The sequence below is a fragment of the Amphiura filiformis genome, chromosome 5 (assembly GCF_039555335.1).
Source record: "Amphiura filiformis chromosome 5, Afil_fr2py, whole genome shotgun sequence".
NCBI classification, from domain to species: Eukaryota; Metazoa; Echinodermata; class Ophiuroidea; order Amphilepidida; family Amphiuridae; genus Amphiura; species Amphiura filiformis.
Window position 1 is genome coordinate 68,876,324 of NC_092632.1, and position 21,318 is coordinate 68,897,641.

Genomic DNA, 21,318 nt, shown 5'->3' on the forward strand with positions numbered 1-21,318 from the left:
TTGTTTGTTTACCCAGGTTGGTCCGTGAGGAACACATGCTAATCCATGGAAAACCATGGACCGTTCCAAGCTCATTTTATGTCAAAGAATTGCTAATCTATTTTGTATGATAATGTTATAATATTGCTTTATTAATTAAGGCTCAAAATATGAAAATCAGACAATTTTGGTGTCAAAATGAATCAACTATAGGCCTAAACATTACAAAACAACTGAAATGTTGAGCACTCTAAAATACATTTTTTACATCTTCAAAATGCAAAAATGTGAAAAGGAAAAAAAAAAACCTTTTCAGGAAATTCCAAAAAAGGGTCGGTATTCTTTTGTACAGTAAATAGAAAAGAAAAACTTTTTTCTGATTTCCAAAATTAGGGTCGGTCGGTTGAGGGCAGACAAACATCTTTCTTTTTTTTTGGCCTAATGTTACCCAGTGATAGGCCTAATATTAATTTCATAATGAGGAAGGTTCCAAACTTTTCCACTAGTCCGTTTATAACGGGCCTATAAAAACCCTAATCCTAACTCTAAACTAACCCTAATCCTAACCCTAATTTCGTGTATAATTACATGAAGGAGTACGCCCATACATTACCACCTTCCCTTCCGAAAAATTTCGGGAATTTCCTGAAAATGTCAATTAAAGTGGCTCTAAATGTACTTTTAAAACCAAGATAGGGCCCTAAACTGTTTTTTGGTTGTTATATTTTATTTTGTAGGAATTACTTTTATTGAACAAAAGATGAATTTAATTAAAAAATCATAATTGAAAAAGTAAATGGGATATTTCAATTTTTCTTTTTGATTTTCAAGATGTATAAAGAAGACCTCAAAGCTGGAATCAAATTTTATGCCAAAGGTGGTTTCCGAGAGAAGGGGTTATTTTATTGAACACGGCTTACAGCTGCTTACATCCATAAAATCAGAAATAAAAGAAATAATAAAATATAACCGAAGGCTGAAAATTTGAATCAAACCTATTATTTTATTTCCTATCCATGAAAACTATATCCCCAAGTCAAAATGAGGTCAAAATGAACCAAATCGAACGAGTCATTTATAAACGGGAGTGCAAAATCACAAAAACATGTTTTTCTCAAAAAATCTAAAATGGCTCCTAAGCTGCTTTGCAATGATGGCAATGAGGTCATTGGGACATGATTGGGTAGCCGAAATTTTAAAAGATGTGTCATCGGGTATGACGTTCAAAAAGGGCCCGCGGTCATCAGGCCTATTCGACTTCAAAAAAGGGCCGGGCCCGGGGCTAAGGGGCTGTGCAATAATTATGTATACCCCCGGGTGGTGAATTTTCTGGTCTGCCAAAAATCGCTTGCCCTCCCCCTTTGGCCGTGCCAACAAATCTTTGCCCCCCTTTGACGAGCCAAAAACCTTCCCTTTGACGTGCCCAAAATTCTTTGCCCCCGCTACACATGCAAGATTTTTGGGAACCCGAATTTAAAACCGTAAATTGTCTAATCATATTAAATGCGAGTGCAGCGAGCAGGAAATTTTGCATATTTGAATGTATTCTTAACGTTTTCCTACACCTTTTGCGTATGATCACCGCGGGTACCCAATATCTGTGCCAAAAATTGCTTGCCCCCCCCCTTTTGACCTGCCAAAAATCGCTTGACTCCGACCCCTTTCGACCTGCCAAAAATGCTTGCCCCCCGGCCTGCCAAAAATCCCCCCACTGTAATTCACCAGACCGGGGTACACATAATTATTGCACCCCCTAATGACAGGCACATTTATACCGCCCAGACATACTCACTTGTAAAGTTGAGTGCCAGGGGATCATTATTATCATTAACGAAAGTTTTCATCTCACTTTGCCACCCACTGCACTGAAAGTGGCCCGGCCCGTTATGATCCCTAACTTCCACATTGTCTCATCATGGTAGGCCTATATATCGGTGGTATTCGGCCCGATATTTTTTATTTTTCGAGTTGTTTTCTTTGAGGCTCCTGACCAAAATGGTACTTTTCCATAGCCACCAAAGTCGCTAGACCATTTTCTCAGGGGGTGTCAAGAAATAAATTTTGCTAGTATATGGCCGGATTTACCTTTTGATGGCCCCTGGGCACGGCAACATGATTGCCACCTCTCATCTCTTCGGATTGAAGACCCCCCCACCTGTAACCTAAGTTTTTTTGTGCTGTCCCAAAAATCCTTTATCAATGTTTAGGCCTATACTGGGAAAAGCGCACAAAAATTTCCTATTTTAATCGTAAAATTCCAAATCGTCCCACTGACTAACTGACTAAGGGCCGTTCACAAACACTTGTTAGGGGGGCCTGATGCAAAAAGGGGGGGGGCCTGAAAATTTTGACCCTCATAAAGGGGGCCCTGAAAAAAATGACCGCAAATTATCCTGGAAAAATTGAGTTTACATGCTTTTCTATGGGGTTGACCCATAATTTTCATGTCAAATAGGGGGGGGGGGGCTGAAATGTTTGAGGTCTGTAAAGGGGTGGGGCCGAACGAATTTTTTGCACGATCAGCCCCCCCCTTCACAAGTGTCAAGTGTTTGTGAACGGTCCCTAAACAAATTACTGGGACAGATGCGAAAAAAAAAAAAAAAAAATGCAATTCCAATGCTAAAATGAACAACATTGAGTACAATTTGTGCCTTTAATTACAAGCTCGAAATTGCATCCCCCAAGAAAGCTGGCTACGCACTGGCACCACCCAGCCTCCCAGTTTGAAAAAAAAGTTATAACTTTTTAAATATGGCAACAGGAAATACGTGTGTAAAACGTCATCAAAAAGTGCCTGACGTCATCATAAATTGTACTCATGATTGACCTTTTACCGGTAATTTTCATTATTTTCGAAAAGGGAAGGAAGCTCTGATCACAGCGTTTTCAGGAAATAGGTAAGTTTAGATTCAAAGGAGCAACGTTAAGGTAAAGTTTTTTAGGCCAGAGCATATGCAGTTTCTGTTTCAACCATTTTGTTCAAATGCCTTATACTGCATTTTTGGCGAGGTGTCAGCACGCACTCTCGGCGCTCGCGCGCACGGGCATTATTCATGTATTACAATACAACGAGCCTCGTCGAGTTACGAGTATGATCACTGAGTGATGATGTTTTTTTTTTTGCATTGTTGTTCTTGTTTGCATTGCCATTGTTGTACTTGATCTTGTAGCTGTAGAAGTAGTACGTACATCATCATGCCATGTCAATAAGGGCGATCTTTTCTTTTAGACCACCCGAGCTATATAAGGTTACAATTACGATTTTATCAAATTAAACTTTCACATCAAGGTTAAACATGTTTTTAGCTATTCAAACATACCTTTTAGTTTTACTTTGTCGAACAAGCTTTATTTTGTTCCAAAATCCACGTTTTTATCGCAATTTTGGACGTAAAAGAGCTGAATGCAAAACCGGTGATGCAAACTCAGTCTCAGAAACCTTCGCGTAGCACGAGCACTTGATAGTTAGGATAGGCTTAGAGAAAAAACGCAATTTTTTGACCAAAAATGCGAGATGGCAACTTCAAAATGCGAGAAAAAAGCGAGATTTATGCCCAAAAATTGGCGAAAATCAAAAAATGAGTGAGGGCAGTATTTCATTGACTCCATACCCTTGACAAGGGCCTTGAGTGATACCAAAACAAAGCATGGAAATTGCCGACCGCCCGGCGGACCGGACTATAAAAATTACACAAATTTTGTCCTCATAAATCAGCTTAAAAGTTAAAAGGTCAATATACTGCAAGGTTTGAGTAGTAAATAAAGAATATTACTTGTGTTGTTGCTTGAATGTACCAGAAAATGGACCGTTTTTGTACATTCAGGCTGGAAAATCAGGTCAAACTTAAGCTTTTTTAGTTGCAATGGTTGTCGAATTCTGCAACCTTTGCACCACAGAAATAGATTTTCGTAGTAGAAATGAATCTTTTAAAAGCGAGAAAAGCACTAAAAAGCGAGATTCATGGCGAGAAAAGCGAGATTGCATTTTCTCTCTAAGCCTATTGATAGTTGATGTACGCTCGCTTTGACAGTGATTAATGCTCGCGTATAAAGTATTTTCAAACGCGTTTGACAGTTTTTTACTGCGCGACGCAATTCTGAATTTATTCAAGATGGCGAATTTCTCGAAAAACGCGATGTATTTTTCTTTAAAAAATTCCTCATTTCACAAATTCTTTGGCCACTTTCCACTCATCTGATCATCTTTTCATGTAACGGAAGTGATGCTGCTTTTATGAAGGTACGTTTCTTGTTTTTCCGATAATTTTTAAATTGTTTTTTAAGACAAAAACTTCCGAGCATATAATAGGCGTTTTCACTTGTTTGCAAAAAGTTGTTTTAACCTTGTTTTTTACCCCATAATTTCCCTCATTTATCGAAGCCCTGCCCTCCAAATATATTAAACCTTGACTTCAAAGTGTTTGGCAACTGTTTAACCTTGATGCAAAAGTAAACCTTGATGCAAAAGTAATAATTTAGTCCCTATATAGCGAGGGTGGTCTAAAGGAAAAGATCGCCTCAATAAGGATCCAGTTGTACTTGTAGTAACTACAAATTTCGAACGTTTGAGGACCCATGGACCACACAAATTGAAAGCTGAATTTATGGCGAACTTTTCTTTTACCACCCGAGCTAACACCCATGCAACCTGAGTAAGGATAAACACTTGTGCTGAACGTCAAATTGGTCACTTGATTGATCGCTCACTGTTCAAAATGTGACATCTACACCAATTACAGTCCTCCGAAGCGGTCTACTTTTTAGCCGACCTCAATTCCAAACATTTAGTGATAGTTAAAAATGCGATCCCCAACCCTTTGGTTACCTTTGGACGAATTTGTAGAAATCTCCGCGGAATCTCCGTGTCTGAAATTCCCCGGTACAAACATTGAAAATGTTGCATTTCTCAGTCCCGGTCATTGCCGGTGATGATACTATATCCGCATCACTGTTTTCATACATATCTCTGACTCTGACCCCTGTAATGTAAGGTAAGTCAAAGACGTGGCGTTGATTTCAACCAATCCGATCCACCGATTGTGACCACATGGTCGGTTTCAAGCCTGGAAACAAGCAGGCGCCGAGCGATTTTTACCCTACGGTTACCGAGTTTTGACGCCTGGATCCAACCAGAATTACACGCCCAGGCGCCAGAGAAAATCTGAATTTTGCGCCCGGTATATATGACCATTATTGCTCCATTTTGACAAGTTCAGTGCTCAGGAAATGACCCAGTAAAACTTCGTCAGGCAAGCTCATTTCCACTCAAAATATTGGCCATTTCAATGTATTTTCAACAAAATGCAGTGCCAAATCTTATCTTTTACCTAATATTTTGCCAATTTTCCTTGATATTTGCCTTCAGGGCTCATAATTTTGGCAGTATTTTGCCTTGTTTTCTGGTTAGGTGATCGCGATGATCGCGATCATGAAGGCGGCAATCTTGAATTTTGCCGATGTGTTTCTAGATATTGTTTTTCCTAAAATCATGAAAAAAAAGACAGGAAAATTGAAAATAAAATAAAATAAAATAAAATGAAATAATAAAATAAAATAAAATAAAGATAAAGATAAAGATAAAGATAAAGATAAAGATAAATTAAAAGTCTGTCCAGATAACATCTCAGGTGAGCATCGAAAACTGTAGAAATAACAAAAATAAGCATTTTGATACTTTCAGAAAAACGACTCCTGGCTCTTTAAAAATGGCTCCTGGTTCGCTAGAAAATTACAGGACCAGGAGCCGCTTTTCCAAATGTTTGGCTCCTGGTTCAGATCGACTTATTAATTTCTTATTTCCAGGCCTGGTCGGTTTCATGAATATTTAATTAGCAGCTTGATACTGAAGTCATATCTGAGGTGACCAGGATGCAGGAGTCCCAGGGTTCGATTTAGAAATTAAATTTACATGCACAACTCTGATTTTTTCCTCAAAATCATGAAAATGGGCTGAATAACACAAAATTTTGCATGCACAGGCAAAATTCTACATGCACAGAGCCACAAAGTTACATGCATTTGTGCATGTAAAACCCCTCTAAATCGAACCCTGGCAGGAGATGCCATTTTGGTCAACTGAACTCGACTCATGCGTTCTTTTGGTTGTATAAATCGAACAAAATTTTCAATAACGGGTAATAGTAGGATTTCAATTTTTTTTAATGAAGTAAACTTAGATGTTTGTTTCAACTAAGGGTGTGAGTGAGTCCCGGGAATTCGAGTCCCGCCCGATAATCCTATTACCCGGGCAGGAAATTCCCTGCCCAGGTACCCGAAATTATTTTTAAAAAAAAGTGTCTCTGGACCTAGACCTAAATGCTAGGATCATGGTTGACCTAAAAGAAAAAAAAAAAAAAAAAATGAATTTTGCACATTGTTTTGTAATTTTAATATGAAAATTGATGCATAGTTTTCATGTCATACTCTATTAATGATATCAAAATGCATTCAAATTCAATGCATTTTGATATCATTAATAGAGTATGACATGAAAACTATGTATCAATTTTCATATTAAAATTACAAAACAATGTGCAAAATTCAATTTTTAAAAAATTTTTTTAGGTCAACCATGATCCTAGCATTTAGGTCTAGGTCCAGAGACACTAAAAACCGAAAAAAACTTTGAAAAAAATTTAAAAATGTTTTTTTTGTTTTTTTGCAATTTCGGTACCGTTACCCGCTCTGAAAAATGCGCCGGTACCGGGCACAAAATTACCAAAATCACACCCCTAGCCTAGTTTCAACTGATGATGTAGGATCGCAAGGTGAGTGAATTCGTGAAGAGATTTCCTTGTTTGAGTGATACATGTAGTAGGATACGGGATGTAGGCTAGTCCTCTGTGTTTGAGCTGCTCCGACGTCTCAATTCAGGCGGAATTATTCGTACCTGCTTACCAGACAGCAGTACTGCCAGGCCCGTACGCAGGGGGGGTGCGACCGCACCTCCCCAAATTTGCAAAAGTGTACAAAAAGTCCCAAAATTTCAGAATTTGAAATGTAGCGAGGAAAAAATCAGGTTTTTACGCTTTTTGGTCAAACAAGGTCCAAATTTGGGGAAGAAAGTCCACTTTTCACAAAATCGCCCCCCCTTGGAAAAAAAGTCCACTTTTTCAAAATCAGCACCCCCCCAAAAAAAATCCTGTGTACGGGCCTGAGTACTGCGTATTGCTGTATGGAACCAGACATACCGAGCTAAAGGATAAATTACAAATTGATCAAGTCAAACTTTCGCATCAAGCAAGGTTAAACATGTTTTTAGCATATATACAAACATACCTTTTACTTCGCCGAACAAGCTTTATTTTGTTCCAACATGCATAATCCATGTTTTTATCGCAATTTTTGACGTAAATGCAAAACCGGTGATGCAAACTCCAAAACTTTCGCGTAGCACGAACGCTAGATGTACGCTCATTTTGACGATGATTTATGCTCACGTATCAAGCATTTTCAAGTGCGTTTGACAGTTTTTTACTCCATGGCGCAATTCTGCATTTATTCGAGATGGCGAATTTTCATATTTTTCTTTAAAAAATTCCCTCATTTCACAAATTATTTAACACTTTCCACTCATCTGATCATCTTTTTATGTGACGGAAGTGATGCTGGTTTTATGAAGACCTGTATGTTTTTTGCTTTTCCAATAATTTTTGAATGTTTTTTTGAGGCAAAAACTTCCTAGCAGAATATAGCCATTTTCACTTGTTTTCAAGAAGTTGTTTTAATTTTAACCTTGTTTTTTACCCCATAATTTCCCTCATTTATCGAAGCCCTGCCCTCCTTCCAATATATTAAACCTTGACTTCAAAGTGTTTGGCAACTGTTTAACCTGGATGCAAAAGTAAACTTTGATGCAAAAGTAATAATTTAGTCCCTACTACATGTGTCTAAACATGGTCTAAAGGAAAAGATCGCCGAAATGCTCGCTGAGTGATTGCGAATGCGATGCACTACTTTTGTTTGAAAAGCGATGGGCAATCGCCGAATTATGCGATGCATTGCTCGTCGCTTTTGCATTTATAGGCCTACCGTATTTAAGTTCAATTGTGGGATAGGCTTTTACGACGTCCGGGAATTCATAACAATTAGTGGGTTTTTAGCGGGTTCGCCGTCGGACAAGTTTAGAACTGTCAAGCTTTCGTCAGGAGTAGCTCTGACTTTTTCAGGTACCGTACCTAAGAATGAGACATTGAGACATGTAGACCTCCCCTTGTCTACTGATGACTCTGAAAAGAGTCGTTCACTGAAGACTGCCCCTTGTCAACAGAGAACAAGCAGATCTCGCCTATCTGCTAATATAAAGGTTTTGGTGGCTCTGAAAAGAGCCGTTCACTGAAGACTGCCCTTGTCTACAGAGAACTAGCAGATCTCGCCTATCTGCTAATATAAAGGCAAACTCAAGGTGTGGTCTTGCAAAGTATATTTGCTGTTTTACCTACTTTGGGGCAAGGGCATCCCGGCTTAGCCAGCCATGCTTGGCAGCATTTCTTGAAAAGTACACAGTTTAATTCTAAATAATATCTTTTTCTATTTCAGGTCATTGATTGATTATAATATGGTATGAGACATTTATCCAGCCAAAATGGGGAAGCGAGAAAAGAAACGGTTGAAACATAAGTCAGAACGTGTACCTGGTAAGAAAATCAATACAAAATTACAATTATTTTGTCTTCATTCGGAAAGGAGAACCTGCAAAAAATGTGCATTGTTTCACGTTGGCAAAATACATGCAGGTTTGACGAGTCCCTGGACCTAGAGCCAAGTGGTAGGTAAGGTACAGTGGCATTTGTGATGTCAACAGATGCAAGACCAAAGGTCATCTACATGTAGGGGTCATTTGAAGTTAAGTATGGAGTCCTGAGTGATTGTTTTTGAGAGTAATGTTGGTTATTGTTTAGGAATATGAGGTCATTTTACTATGGAGCAAGTGATATTTAATAATATGTTGAATTGAGTTGAAGGAGAGGAATAGCAGCTTAGATTATAATGAGCATCTGACAAGAGCATGGTGGGTGCACGCAGCGGTCGAATTCGAAGGTATCACAATGCGTAATGTGATGCAGTTTCTAACAACTGCTACATTGTATGCACTTGTCCAAAATGCAGCTGAAAATGCTATTGTTTTGAGCCAAATTCTGCATTGCATTTACCTCAAAATAAATCTTTACCTCAAAATACATCTTGAATTCCCCGAAAATCATGCATGCTAGATCATTCCTAAAAACATCAGGCAGTCTGCATTTGCTCAATGTCCGGTACCATTACTGAATCTGCCATAGTTAATTGCTTTAAATGTTTACCAGCGCTACATGTTGAGTGCAGTTGCAGTTATTTTATTTGAACGCCTACTCACTTAGAATACTGGCGATGAATGTGATGTTAATATTTTTATTAAATAAATTAAAAGACCACAGCCCCTTCTGATGATTGGCTCAGAGGCGACCCGCTAACTGCCCAAGACGAGTCACATTCAGAAGGGCCAACAGTCCACCTAGTACCAAGTGCTTTCCATGGCACACTGGCTACGATCACAGACAAAACACAAATTTTGCATCGCAAAATGAAGCATATGTCACCTGCATTAATTTGGCCAATTCCAGGAGCAAACTTGCCATCCAAAATGACAGACATACAGATGGCTAATAACTAACAGTACACCATGCAGCAACAGCCAAAATGCAGGCTCTAAATTGAAATATTTTTCATTTGAACAGGTGCATGTCTATACTGCAACTCAAATGAAGATAACGAGTTGAAATATGGCAAGTTAATCTACAATGAGAAGAAGAAGATTCGGGTACACCACTACTGCTTGGTAAGATTTACTTTCTCCAATATGTGCTAACATGCCACTAAAATTACAATAAAAAATCAAAAAATTTTTAACTGTTCGTTTATAATAATGTCCTCTCTTTGCCTTGCCTGCATTCACTATTTGCTGTTCTCTCGCAGCTTTTTGCCAGTGGTTTGTGTCAGAGAGGACAAGAGAATGATGACAAAGGAATCAAGGTTTCCTCATACCTGACATCCTGGAAGAGTATAAACGCGGAGCACGTTTGGTATGTACACATATGTTGCTATACAGATGTTGAAATCATTCTTCCATCTATCTATGTCCCATATCTTGACTGCCGTTGGGGAGATATGGTGATCGATGGCTGGTTGAAGTTCATCCCAGTCAAGTCCTTGGATGTTATCAAACCATGTTTTCATAGGAATGAAAATATCAGAAAATGTTTGTGTAACCTGTAGAGTATAGAAACACAAGGTTCCATGTCACAGTGCACTTATAGGGGACACTGGAAGTAATTACCAGCACCTACATTATATGATATTTAACTGTGCATACACTGTGACCTTAAGCTAGCAAAGCAAGGTTGCTGAATAAAAAAAAAATCAGATTTGTTTTAAGGCTACATGCTCTTTTTGGTTGAAATTTTTGGCGGGAAATAATCCCGCCAAAACATTAAAGTAATCTTTTCCCACAACTAAATATCATAGTCAGGAAATTAATGATGCATCTGGTAGCTAAGTTAGATCATAACTTTCATTGCACTTAGTTGCAATTATCCCAGAAAATTCTTGATTTGTTTTTACAGAGTCTTGAATTGTCGATGTTTTTGATCAAAAAACATCACTCGGTGTATTTTGAAACTCGAGGCATTAACTCTTCTCAAATTAGCCCCAAATCACAATTTATTATATGCATGTGTAGCAAACACCAATGGGAATAATTGGACGTTGTTTGCGGACAGGGGTCGCGCTAACCTGCGTTTCTGCGCGCACAGCGCATATTTTTAAGTTTGAGCGCATCTATTCATTTTTGCTTACCAGTTCAGGGGTTTTCATTCGCGCAGAAATATGAAAACATGTGAAAGAAAAATAAAAGCTTCGATCTCCAATATTTACGTCCTGTCCAGAAATTATGTAACATAAAATGCAATAACATTAATGTTGAAGTGAAGTCGCCGTATAGCATTGTAACATAATTTAAAAATAAAAATAAAATACACACCGCCAGCGTAATTTAACACAGATTGTGATATTGTCTAGAATCACTGATGAGTTTTATTGCAGTACTGAATGACGACATGTACGTGAGTTGGTAATTTCTAATTCTAGGGATCTGTAAGAAATGCTTCAAGGGTGGTGTGTAGAGATATGCCAGCGTGAAATTCTACGAGGCCGTGAAGAAAAAAGTGACAAAAATTTGCCCTTGTATTATGTTTTATAGTCAAAATACTCCAGTAATTCAATAAATATCATGATATTTGGCCTAAACTTGAACTCATTTGCAATGAAATGTCATTTTTTATTGAGTAAATCATGGCTTTTTCACTGTGACATGTGACTTGCAATGCTGTTGAATTCTGCACTTTGCGAAGTTGAACTGCATTTTATGGAATTCGCGAACTTTTATGGCATAAAGCAACACTTTTATAGCAAGTACACTGCGTGGGAACTTTCTTTAAAAGCCAGATAGTTGGTTAATAGCGAGAATCACGGCGTGAAAGGGAGATCGCGTTTTGCCAGGCCTTAACTATTTACACATCATAACCAAAATCACAAAATCTGATACTGATATATTGAAACGCTGAGACGAATTCGAATATACCTATTCGTCTCAGTTGAAACGGGCATTCAATACTTGACTAGAGAACCCCTCATTTTAGGATTTGAGCGCATATTTTAACACTTTCAGGGGTTCAGGGTTCTGAGAACCCCTGGTTTTAAAACCTAGTGCTACCCCTGTTTGCGGAGCCTAAATTTGGTTTGATTTTATTTCACAATAATTCTAAGGTGAGAATTTTGACCTGACATTTACTTTTTGGATTTCAAATTTAAATTTATTGATATACATATTTTGAATAAATAAAGAGTACGCTTACCTTTCTGCAACACTTCCCGGTATCATTAAGCATCTGCTGATAACCAACATTTTAGCTGAAAACAGTCCCTTCCTATCATTTTTGAACAAAATATGATTCAAAAGTCCGTACGCTGCGTGTATAAACTAGCACAGCGAGATAACGAACAGAGCTATTTACGGTGGGGTATCTATTGTAAGCTATTAGGGTAGGCCTGTAGTATCTTCCCGCAAGTGACAAGATGTGTCAAGCAGGGCGGTATATTCAAACGCTATTGTCTGGATCATTGAGTATCGATTGAGCACGTATACATGCAGCACGGATGTGTGTGGTCCTCCCAGGTTTTGACATAAATTACAAATGACGCCGTGAATGACCCAGCGTTTTCATTTTATTATTACTAAATTAATCGTGCGTTTATCACGAGTGCTAAGAGTTGTACCAGTTCAATTCATCAAAATTAATTTGTATTAAATGAAAAACAAACAGACAAGTAGAGTCATGTCTTTCTATGACCGTATTCCTACCAAAATCAAAATCAAAATGATTTTCAATACACTAGAAACGTGTTGATATGTATATCTTTGAAAATCGCCGAATGTTAACCACAGTCACCGTGGCACAGCATAGGCATCTTTAGCATTCAGTGAAATTGGCAGTGGTTCAAACCCCGGTGAAAATTTTAGTATTTTTTATTCTTTTTACTAATGCGCTGTGCCGTTTTACAAACACGCCCCTGAATGAAACTCATGGGCATGTACCCTTAATATTAAAATCTAAAGTTTTCTCTCTTTAACATAGAGTCAACCAAAATGGCTCAACACAATCCCTAAGAGTTGGCAATTCCAATTACGAAATAAAAATCAAACAAATTGTCACTCAAATGTACTATATTGTTAAAATAAATAAATCATGTGAAAATTAGAGATAATTCTTTTGGAAACAAGTGCCAGTTTTATACATGTACCTAATGCTATTGCATGGCAATTTCTGCATTTCGTCGCTTTTCTTTAAAAAAATATGTGTTGGCATTTATTAGAACAATTCGGTATAATGGAATTCAGTGTAGAGAACATGTTACATGTTTGAACACGCTTGTATAAGTTTTATAATTGTCATTTTGTTTCCTCTTGTAGCGATGCGTATATTGTAAACAAAGCAGAGCCACAGTAGGATGCGTCATCAAGTCATGTCGCAGTATGTATCATTTTGGTTGTGGTGTGGAGAACAGGGCTCTATTCCTCTTCTATGACAATTTTATGTAAGTTAACAATTTCACACTGTAATGTACAATCCTTACTGAGTTCATGTCCATCTAGACTTCATTCATTGATTATAGGTAAATGAATGTGTATTACTTGTTGGGACAGTTATTAGACAATATAATGCACGCACGCTGATGTTGATGCGTCTAATGCACGAGCTCCAAAGGGGGGAGTGCATTAGACGCATCAACATCAGCGCAAGTGCATTATTTGGTCTAATTTCTCGAGCAACAAGTAATACACGTTCATTAACCTATTTCATACACGAGAAGAAAAACAACACATGATTTTTGATGTTTTTATTACAAAATAATCACCAAAAGTGTTGGAAAATAGAACTAAATATTAATGCATCAACCCGCCCGAAAAATGAATCAATCCTACTGCGACGCGACTAGTGCGAAAAGCACTTAGCGTAGTACACAGAGTGCATTAGACACAATCAATGCATGTTTTGGATTTTTCTAACGCTTACTCTAATTGGTTCTCGCTATCAAAGAGTGTATGAAGCTCTTATAATACATTTAAACCTCACTTTAACCAGGCCAATTTTATATGGATATCTCCATTATAATCTGGAAAATTAATGATCTTCAATGGAACTCCTTGTTGAGAGCAGCTTTGTACTCAAATACTCAAATACCATATTTGCAGTGTTCTTGCCTCACTGATGTCCCAATATCAGCACTTTTGACATTTAATACAGAATTACACATAATTCACTTCTCAAGATTTTTCACTTATCTGGTCAAAGCTTGGTTCCATAATGGCCAAATACGTAAGGATGACCAGGGCTGTAGCTGAAAAATTCACATAATTTCTAGTCCAAGAAGTCAGTGCTCACTGTGGGCATTGATAGTATTAGTATCCAGCTTCCTGATCTGAAGCAGAACTTAATCTTGAACAGAGAAGAGGGGCAATGCAAGTCACTTGTGAAACTGGCAGAGGCATTGCTGAGCAGCCAGTATCCCTTGTGGTAAGATAGTCACAAGAACAACAATAGTGTGGAAAAAGTCACAAAATGTTGTGTAAGTGAGTACTGAATTCTTAGACTAGAAATATGATTTTTTTCCAACTGAATAGAGATGTACAGTTCTGTTTAGACCATCCATAAGGATGGGACTAAATAAGAAACCTTGCTCAGGGGAAGCAAGATTGGCTGTCTATAATGCCATGGGATTATAATGTGCTATGATAGAGCCACCTTTACACTAGCTGCCATGAACAGACTTAAACCGTTGTGTATTTACTATACCAATGGGTGAGTGCATGAAAGTTTCATACATTTTTGGTGAAGTGTATTTAATTTATCCAAAGCACTGATCACATGTTTTGATTTTGCAGTTCCTATTGCCAAGTACATCGACCACAGCAGGACGAACCTGAGCTGCCTTCTGAAAGTCCAACCAGTACCTGTCCCATATGCTTGGAGTCTGTGGAAGCCAAAGTATCCGATGATACACTGAGAACTCCTTGTTGCACTAATAGCTGGTTTCACAGAATATGTGTACAGGTAACTTACTATAAAATTACTAATAAGTCTGCCCAGAAACGTGGTGAATATGTCTATACCTTTTTTCACAACTACTACTGCACTGGAAATTTTATTTCAGCACATAAAACAGTTGTGGAGTTACAGTCATAAATGAGGGAAAACCAATATTTGATCAATAAAATGTAGTCCTTGCCCCTATAATATACATATCTTACTTGTCACCAATGCGCTATAATCTTTGAGAAAAATGCAAAAATAGGCTCTAAATTGGCCATGGGTGTAGTACCCCCTTAAGACTAAACATTAATCATGGTCCAATTTTACACTGATATTTTGCCTGGTCGGTTATCAGGAGATTCCATTTTACACTTTACAGATGTGCACGCTCAACTTAGTAAACTTGTGTTTGTTTTTTTGTTTGTGTGTCAGCGCCAAGCCCTGAGTGCTGGGTATTTCTTCCGTTGTGGAATATGTAACAACAAAGAAGATTTCCAGAGAGAGATGAAGCAATTTGGCATCTACATTCCTGAACAGTAAGATCCACTGAAGTTTCATATGTGTACATCCATATCAAAACGATGCACTTGTTGGCTGCTACATTATAGTTTCAAAGATATCGCAGCAATCTTGAGACATTGTGCTGTAATTAAAAATAGAACAAGTTGGATGCATGTAAACCTTATTTTCAGAAAAGACCATAATCTGTGTTTGATGTTGCAGTATCGCTAATTTGTAATGGATTTCATAAGCAGATGTGAACAAACAAACGGAATGAAATGTGGTGTGTTGACAAAATTATTTTGAACACTGCACTACATTTTATTTACACCAGTATTTCCTTATGAGTACATATATGTGGGCAGTGAAAAATAAAATGAGTTACATTATTGTTGAGGGTGTTATCTCCGATTTCTGCTAGGGTCACATACCGTATTTTGTCAAATAGTCGCCCCCCTCAAATAAATGGCCCCACCACTTTTTTCAATCAAGATGTTTCAAAAATGCAGATATTTCCATGCTATCTTGTGTAGTAAGCTTACCAAGTTGCCCACATGATCGATAATAGCGTCAATAATTGGCAAAAATCTGGATTGGAAACCCGGAAGTGAACCAGAAGTCGGTGTTTCTATTTCATAGTTCGTCATTTTAGCGTGAGTTTTAAGTTTACCTTAAATACCCCCCCCCCCCCTTTGGGAAAATGTAACACCCCGGGGGCGTTTATTTGACAAAATACGGTATTCATGTGGTGGCAAAGAATTAACACTAAGAGTAATATCTTGTGTGGAATTGTTTTTAATTTTGCAGAGATGCTGCATGGGAACTGGAAGATAATGCATACCAGGAGCTACACCAGAGGCATAATCAATGTGATATAGAACCATGTATCTGTCCTAAAGGCAGGAAATATCACCCATCTAGAGGGTAGGTCATCTTCTATATTGGATGGCTTTGAGTGTTATATGAAAATATACTGCATGAGCCTAATAACGACCAAGCTGAAGAAAAGGTTAATATTTTTGTGGCGAATGTGGTATATTCTTGCATTGGGCTCTTTGCTGCATTGGTCTCAATGCTAGTTGAGTGTGTAAACTCTAAAAAAGTGTGCAGTATCAGAACCATTTAACCCTTGGTAAGGTGTATATGTACAAATGTTTTAATATAGAAAAAACAAGATTTGTAAGGGATAATGCAAGCAACCAATATGATTGATGAAGCACAAAAACACAAACACAAGCTGCCAAGAAACACACTCTGGTGCTGCTAATCAGAGTACCCGATTTTCAGAACATTTCAACCAGTGTTCAAAAGTTCATTGTTGAAAAGGTGCATTTTTTCTAAATTTAAGGAATTTCATATTGTTATGAGGTATTTTTGAGATAACTTACAACCCACAGGGATGTGAGAGTTCCTCTTTTCAGCTGATTTCCTCTTTTTTTGTTGCCAAAATTTACGTGGTTTTTCTTTTATTTTCAGCCTATATTTGGCGTTTTTACCCTGATTTTACGCTGTTTTTAGTGATTTTCCTCGTTTTTGGTCTGTAGCCTCTCACACCCCTGAACCCAATGTCTGAATATGATCGGAGGCATCATGCTCTCAAAGAGTTTTCAGGATTGGCTGTGGAATACTCCAATCACTAGCCTACCAAACTAACTCTTACACTGTAATGTTTTGTTTTATCAATCAGGCAATGGGAGGTAGTATTATGTGATACCTGCGGTTCAAGAGGATGTCATCTTACTTGTGGAGGACTTGCCAATCAGTGGGATGATTGGGTGTGTGACCAATGTGAAGAGGTAGTGGATAAAAGTAAGTAGGATGTTTTCATGTCAATATTTTGGCTAATCAAGGCATTAACCCTAACCCTACCCATGGTTTTTTGGCTATCGGAAGGGAAAGAAGAAACGAAAAAGGAGAGAAGGTGAAGAAAGAAGTCACTTGGTACCCCCGGGATTTGAACCTAGGCTGGGACCCCTCGCATGCCTCACACAAAATCACCGACCTCTAGCCACTGAGGTAACGATTCCCTGGGTGTATATGACTTTGGCTGATTGTGTCATCAAGTCATGTGGGATGCATGTACGCAAAGGTGGTTTCAATAGTGAGCTTTAGTGAGACTTGGTTGGGTAAGGGTTAACAGCAGTTATCTATTACTAGGTAGTGCTGTCTGGGTGGTGCTAAGGTAGCAGTTTACCTCCCGCTTGAAGCACTGTATCAGGCTAGACGCTTTATTATCAGGAAGGGCATTCCATATGCCAGCTGAAAAAGAGATAAATGATCTCTTGCAGCTGACCAAGTTAGATCTGGTCACTTTTACTGCGAAGGCATGTGATTTAAATGTGACTTTGCACATACACTTGTTCTCCTTGCTTTCTTGCACATCTGGAAAATAGGCGATACGAGGTAAAATATTCAATGACCAGTGGGTCTGCTGTGTTGTCCTAGATGTTGGTCAGCCAATTGGAGTGATTGTTTGTCATTTCTGCGTTTAAAAAATGCACTGTAGTGTTTGTTGTTAGTTTAGAGACCTGCTGTTTTTGTGGGCCGCCAGCATAGCTGGAAGGGCCACTTGGAAATCAGTTTTGTGTGCAGATGGGTGTACTGTATGTGTAGAGGGTGTTTGCGCATGACAAAAATATATGTATGAGTGTTAAGGTTTGGTTAAGGTTCCTTGAAATGGCCCTGTTCACCAAAGTTAGGCCAAAAAAATTGTTTGCTTGTCCTTCACAACTTTTTCAGAATTGGGTCAGTCAGGATTTTTTTTTTATAATAGCTTAATAAATAGCCCAAATAGTTGTGAATTGGGATTTTTCTCTACTGTATATCACTTCATGTTTTTAACAGTTTAGAAGTGTGTAGAAACTGTAAGAAAAAACTTCACAGGATGTCAAAAATGTTGAAAGAAAAAAAAAACTTTTTCTGGAATTTCCAAAATTAGAGTCGGTATTCATTTGTGCAGTAAAACAAAAAATGACTATTTTCCAGATTAGGGTTGGTCGGTGGAGGACAAGCAAACAGGTGAAATGGTACACTGCTGTGTGTCTCAGAAGAGAAGAGAGCAAATGTTAGTATTTCACATTAGATCAAGCCCATTATTTGTGAATCAAACAAAATCTTATGATTATGATATCATGATTCAGCAAATCTCATCAAAAATGCAAGAAATAGAATGTTAAAGGTGAACCTCATTGAAAATAAAGTTATATATCAATGGAAAGCTTATGATGTCAGGATATTAAAAATAATTTTTTCCGATTTTTTTGATGGCTAATAAAGCTGAAAAATTAAAAAAATGATTGAATTTTTGGTCTTTTTTAAGGCGCCCAAAAAGCACCCAAATCAATCGTCTATGACCTTGAGAATGCTCGTGACGTAAGCTCAGGGTTCGCAGTCACGTGATCCTACTCGGAAACATGTAAACAAGACTTGCTTCCTGTACTTTGCAAGCTGCCCGGCAAGTCTGATTTTCACAATAAATCTTGAAATTAGAGGAATCTTCAAATTGCTGGTTCCTTCTATATATGGGCAATTCCAAGCGTTGCGGAATGATGCAAACTGCCTTTGTACGAATTTCTTTTTGATGCAGCAGCCAAATATGTATTAACAGCACAAGGTGAATAGCATAATGATAAAGTATTTTTGGTTAGTGAATGATTAAGGTAGGAGAAACTTTTCCAAACCACCCTAATTTCCTAATTTGCATATGCAAAGTTAAGCGTTCTATGGAATGATGCGCACGGGACCAGTATTTTTTGCACTAAAACATTTTAGACAAACTCTGTGAGTTTAGTAATCTGAGATATTAAATTTGCCTCTTAATCTAAAGCTTAGGATGTAAACTGACAATTGTCAGTATCGATTAAAAAAATTTGGGCATCGTCTCTTTATGCCAAATTTTCCGACACTAGAGTCACGCTATGGAATGATGCAAGGAGCGTTATGGAATGATGCTGTGTGTAAAATCCCATAGAAAATGAAAAGCAGTCCATGTTTGAAAATAAAAATAAATAGATCAATAAATTTGAGTAAATTGTGTTTTATATACTTGGCTACTTATGTTAGCTGACAAATATCAATATTTATCCAAAAATATTTATCAACCTTATTTTAAAATTGCAGTGGTAATAAATGATACTTTTGCGTTGCGGAATGATGCTTTTAATCGTAAAATTGGTACTCAAACAATGCTGACGAAGCTACACGTTATAAAATTTGAAAATTTCTGGTGTTTATATTTTGAGCTACTTATAAACTTTATATTCACATGCATAATTTGTTTCCAAAATTTTACAGTACAGAGCAGTTGCTGTGTTTTTAGTTTTGCTGCTTTTACCAGTCAAGAATATGCAAATTTATGCAAATTAGGATGTTTTTCTAACAATGGACACCATTTCCTCCTAAAAAATACGTTTTCAGAAAATATAGCTTTTTAGCTACAATATGAGACCAAAATCACATACTTGACTTGATTTTTAAATTTTGACAATTTGGACGAGGTTGCTTGGAATTGACCATATATTAGAAATAATAGAATTATTGTCAACACATAAATTTTCCGTACATTTTTGACAAAATCAGTCATAACTGGCTGGGTATAACTGGGTAATTGAGTTTGAATTTCGCGCTGGGATCAATCCCATGCGCAAATGCTGCTACCGTTCATGTCATGGACTGAATAAACATGATCGAATAACAAATTAAATAGTTGTTTGTGACATTCCCTATATATTCTTGATTCATTTTAAAATGTCTGATTTAAAAAATATCGCCTTGCAGTAATTAAAAATTAATAAAAACCGCCGATTTCATCAAATCCAGCCCATAAAAGGTTTTCATATTTAGCATATTATGGTAATACATTCTTTCCACACAGTCGCGATTGAAAGAAACAGATACTGGGCAGATACTTTATTATAAAATAAATACAATTTAGGTTTAGTATGCCGTTATTTGATGGAATTCTGAAATCTGAATAAAATTAAAATATTGTCACTTGTGTCATGATTCTTTAATGATAGTACAATCAGTGTACGGTACTGAAAAAGTGAAACATTCATGTTTTATGGATTACCGAACACGATGCGTAAATTGCTGCTGAATTGCAGGGACGGATATGCACAAACACAGCGACTCGCTTCGGCTTCGTCCTCCGTGTTTCATGGGGTGTTTCAGCAGATTTGATCAATCGCTCCCTTATATTTGGAACATTTACAGGAATAAATTTTGCTGATGAAGTAGCAATAAGTTGGAAATATCAGAATGTGAATATCAAATCGGTCATTTTGTCTGCAAGTTCAGTACAGTCGCGGATACTGAACACTCGGCGTAGTGAGACTCAGTGCAGTCACTGAGCTCATCCCGTATGTATCTGGCTCAAAATAAGCTAAGGTGTCATAAAAGTGTAACACACAATTATTTTTCCAGCTCTTTTCTTTTGGTCTCCAACTAGGTTTAAATTATAGTATGCACACATATCGTTCATAATACACTAAAAGAAAGATAAGTTATAGACCATTTACTTCACAAATTTAATTTTCTAGCCCTTGCGTACGTTATATTTGACAGACACAATCTTGATGATTTTCTGCAATCAAATAAAAATTTATAAAGTATTACATAAGGTATTTTGTGGTTATTTAGGTGTAGGACCTACAGCAACTGATTGTGGAAAAAAATGTGTCCAAATATTACAATAAGGAGGATAAATTGTTATAAATAAAATATGTGTGTCTGTCAAGCCATAACATACGCAAGATTTGTATACATGTCTGTCAAATGTAACATACAGAATAATAATTTGGCAAAAACAGTAGTTCAAGATGGGAAATTGAATAAAGATCACATGCAGTTTATAAATCACATGTTTTAAAACACTTTGATAAACTCTAAACTATCATCATAATGTGAACATCAAGTGATTTTTAATTTTTTTTAAATGTATTATGTATGTTACTTTTGACAGACACATACAAATCTTATATGTGTTACTTGCATACAAATGTTTGACAGACAACACTTAACAATGGATTGTGTCATCAAAAAAGCTTCTCCTCACAAAGTGATAGTGCCACAAAGCTAGGTGGAGCTAAATGCTATGTCATGTAGCATAATTAGCAGTATCACCCTAGTTTAGCAGGAATTACAGCACCGTCTTGCGTATGTTACTATTTGACAGACATTTCAAGAAAAATTTTAAAATTGTTATATGTTC

General features: G+C 37.3%; 1 protein-coding gene across 2 annotated transcripts in view; it reads left to right on the top strand.

Moving 5' to 3' along the window:
• Nucleotides 1-2,775: 2,775 nt before the first annotated feature.
• LOC140153622 (uncharacterized) overlaps nt 2,776-21,318 on the top strand; it is a 41,910-nt gene continuing 23,367 nt past the window's right edge. Inside the window, exons 1-9 of one of the 2 annotated variants that reach the window (XM_072176413.1) lie at nt 2,776-2,876; nt 8,518-8,615; nt 9,696-9,796; nt 9,934-10,040; nt 12,986-13,110; nt 14,459-14,627; nt 15,039-15,142; nt 15,915-16,031; nt 16,795-16,916. In XM_072176413.1, coding sequence (XP_072032514.1) covers nt 13,049-13,110; nt 14,459-14,627; nt 15,039-15,142; nt 15,915-16,031; nt 16,795-16,916 — 574 coding nt within the window. In that variant the 5' untranslated portion in view covers nt 2,776-2,876; nt 8,518-8,615; nt 9,696-9,796; nt 9,934-10,040; nt 12,986-13,048. The other variant, XM_072176414.1, reaches the window with a different exon arrangement.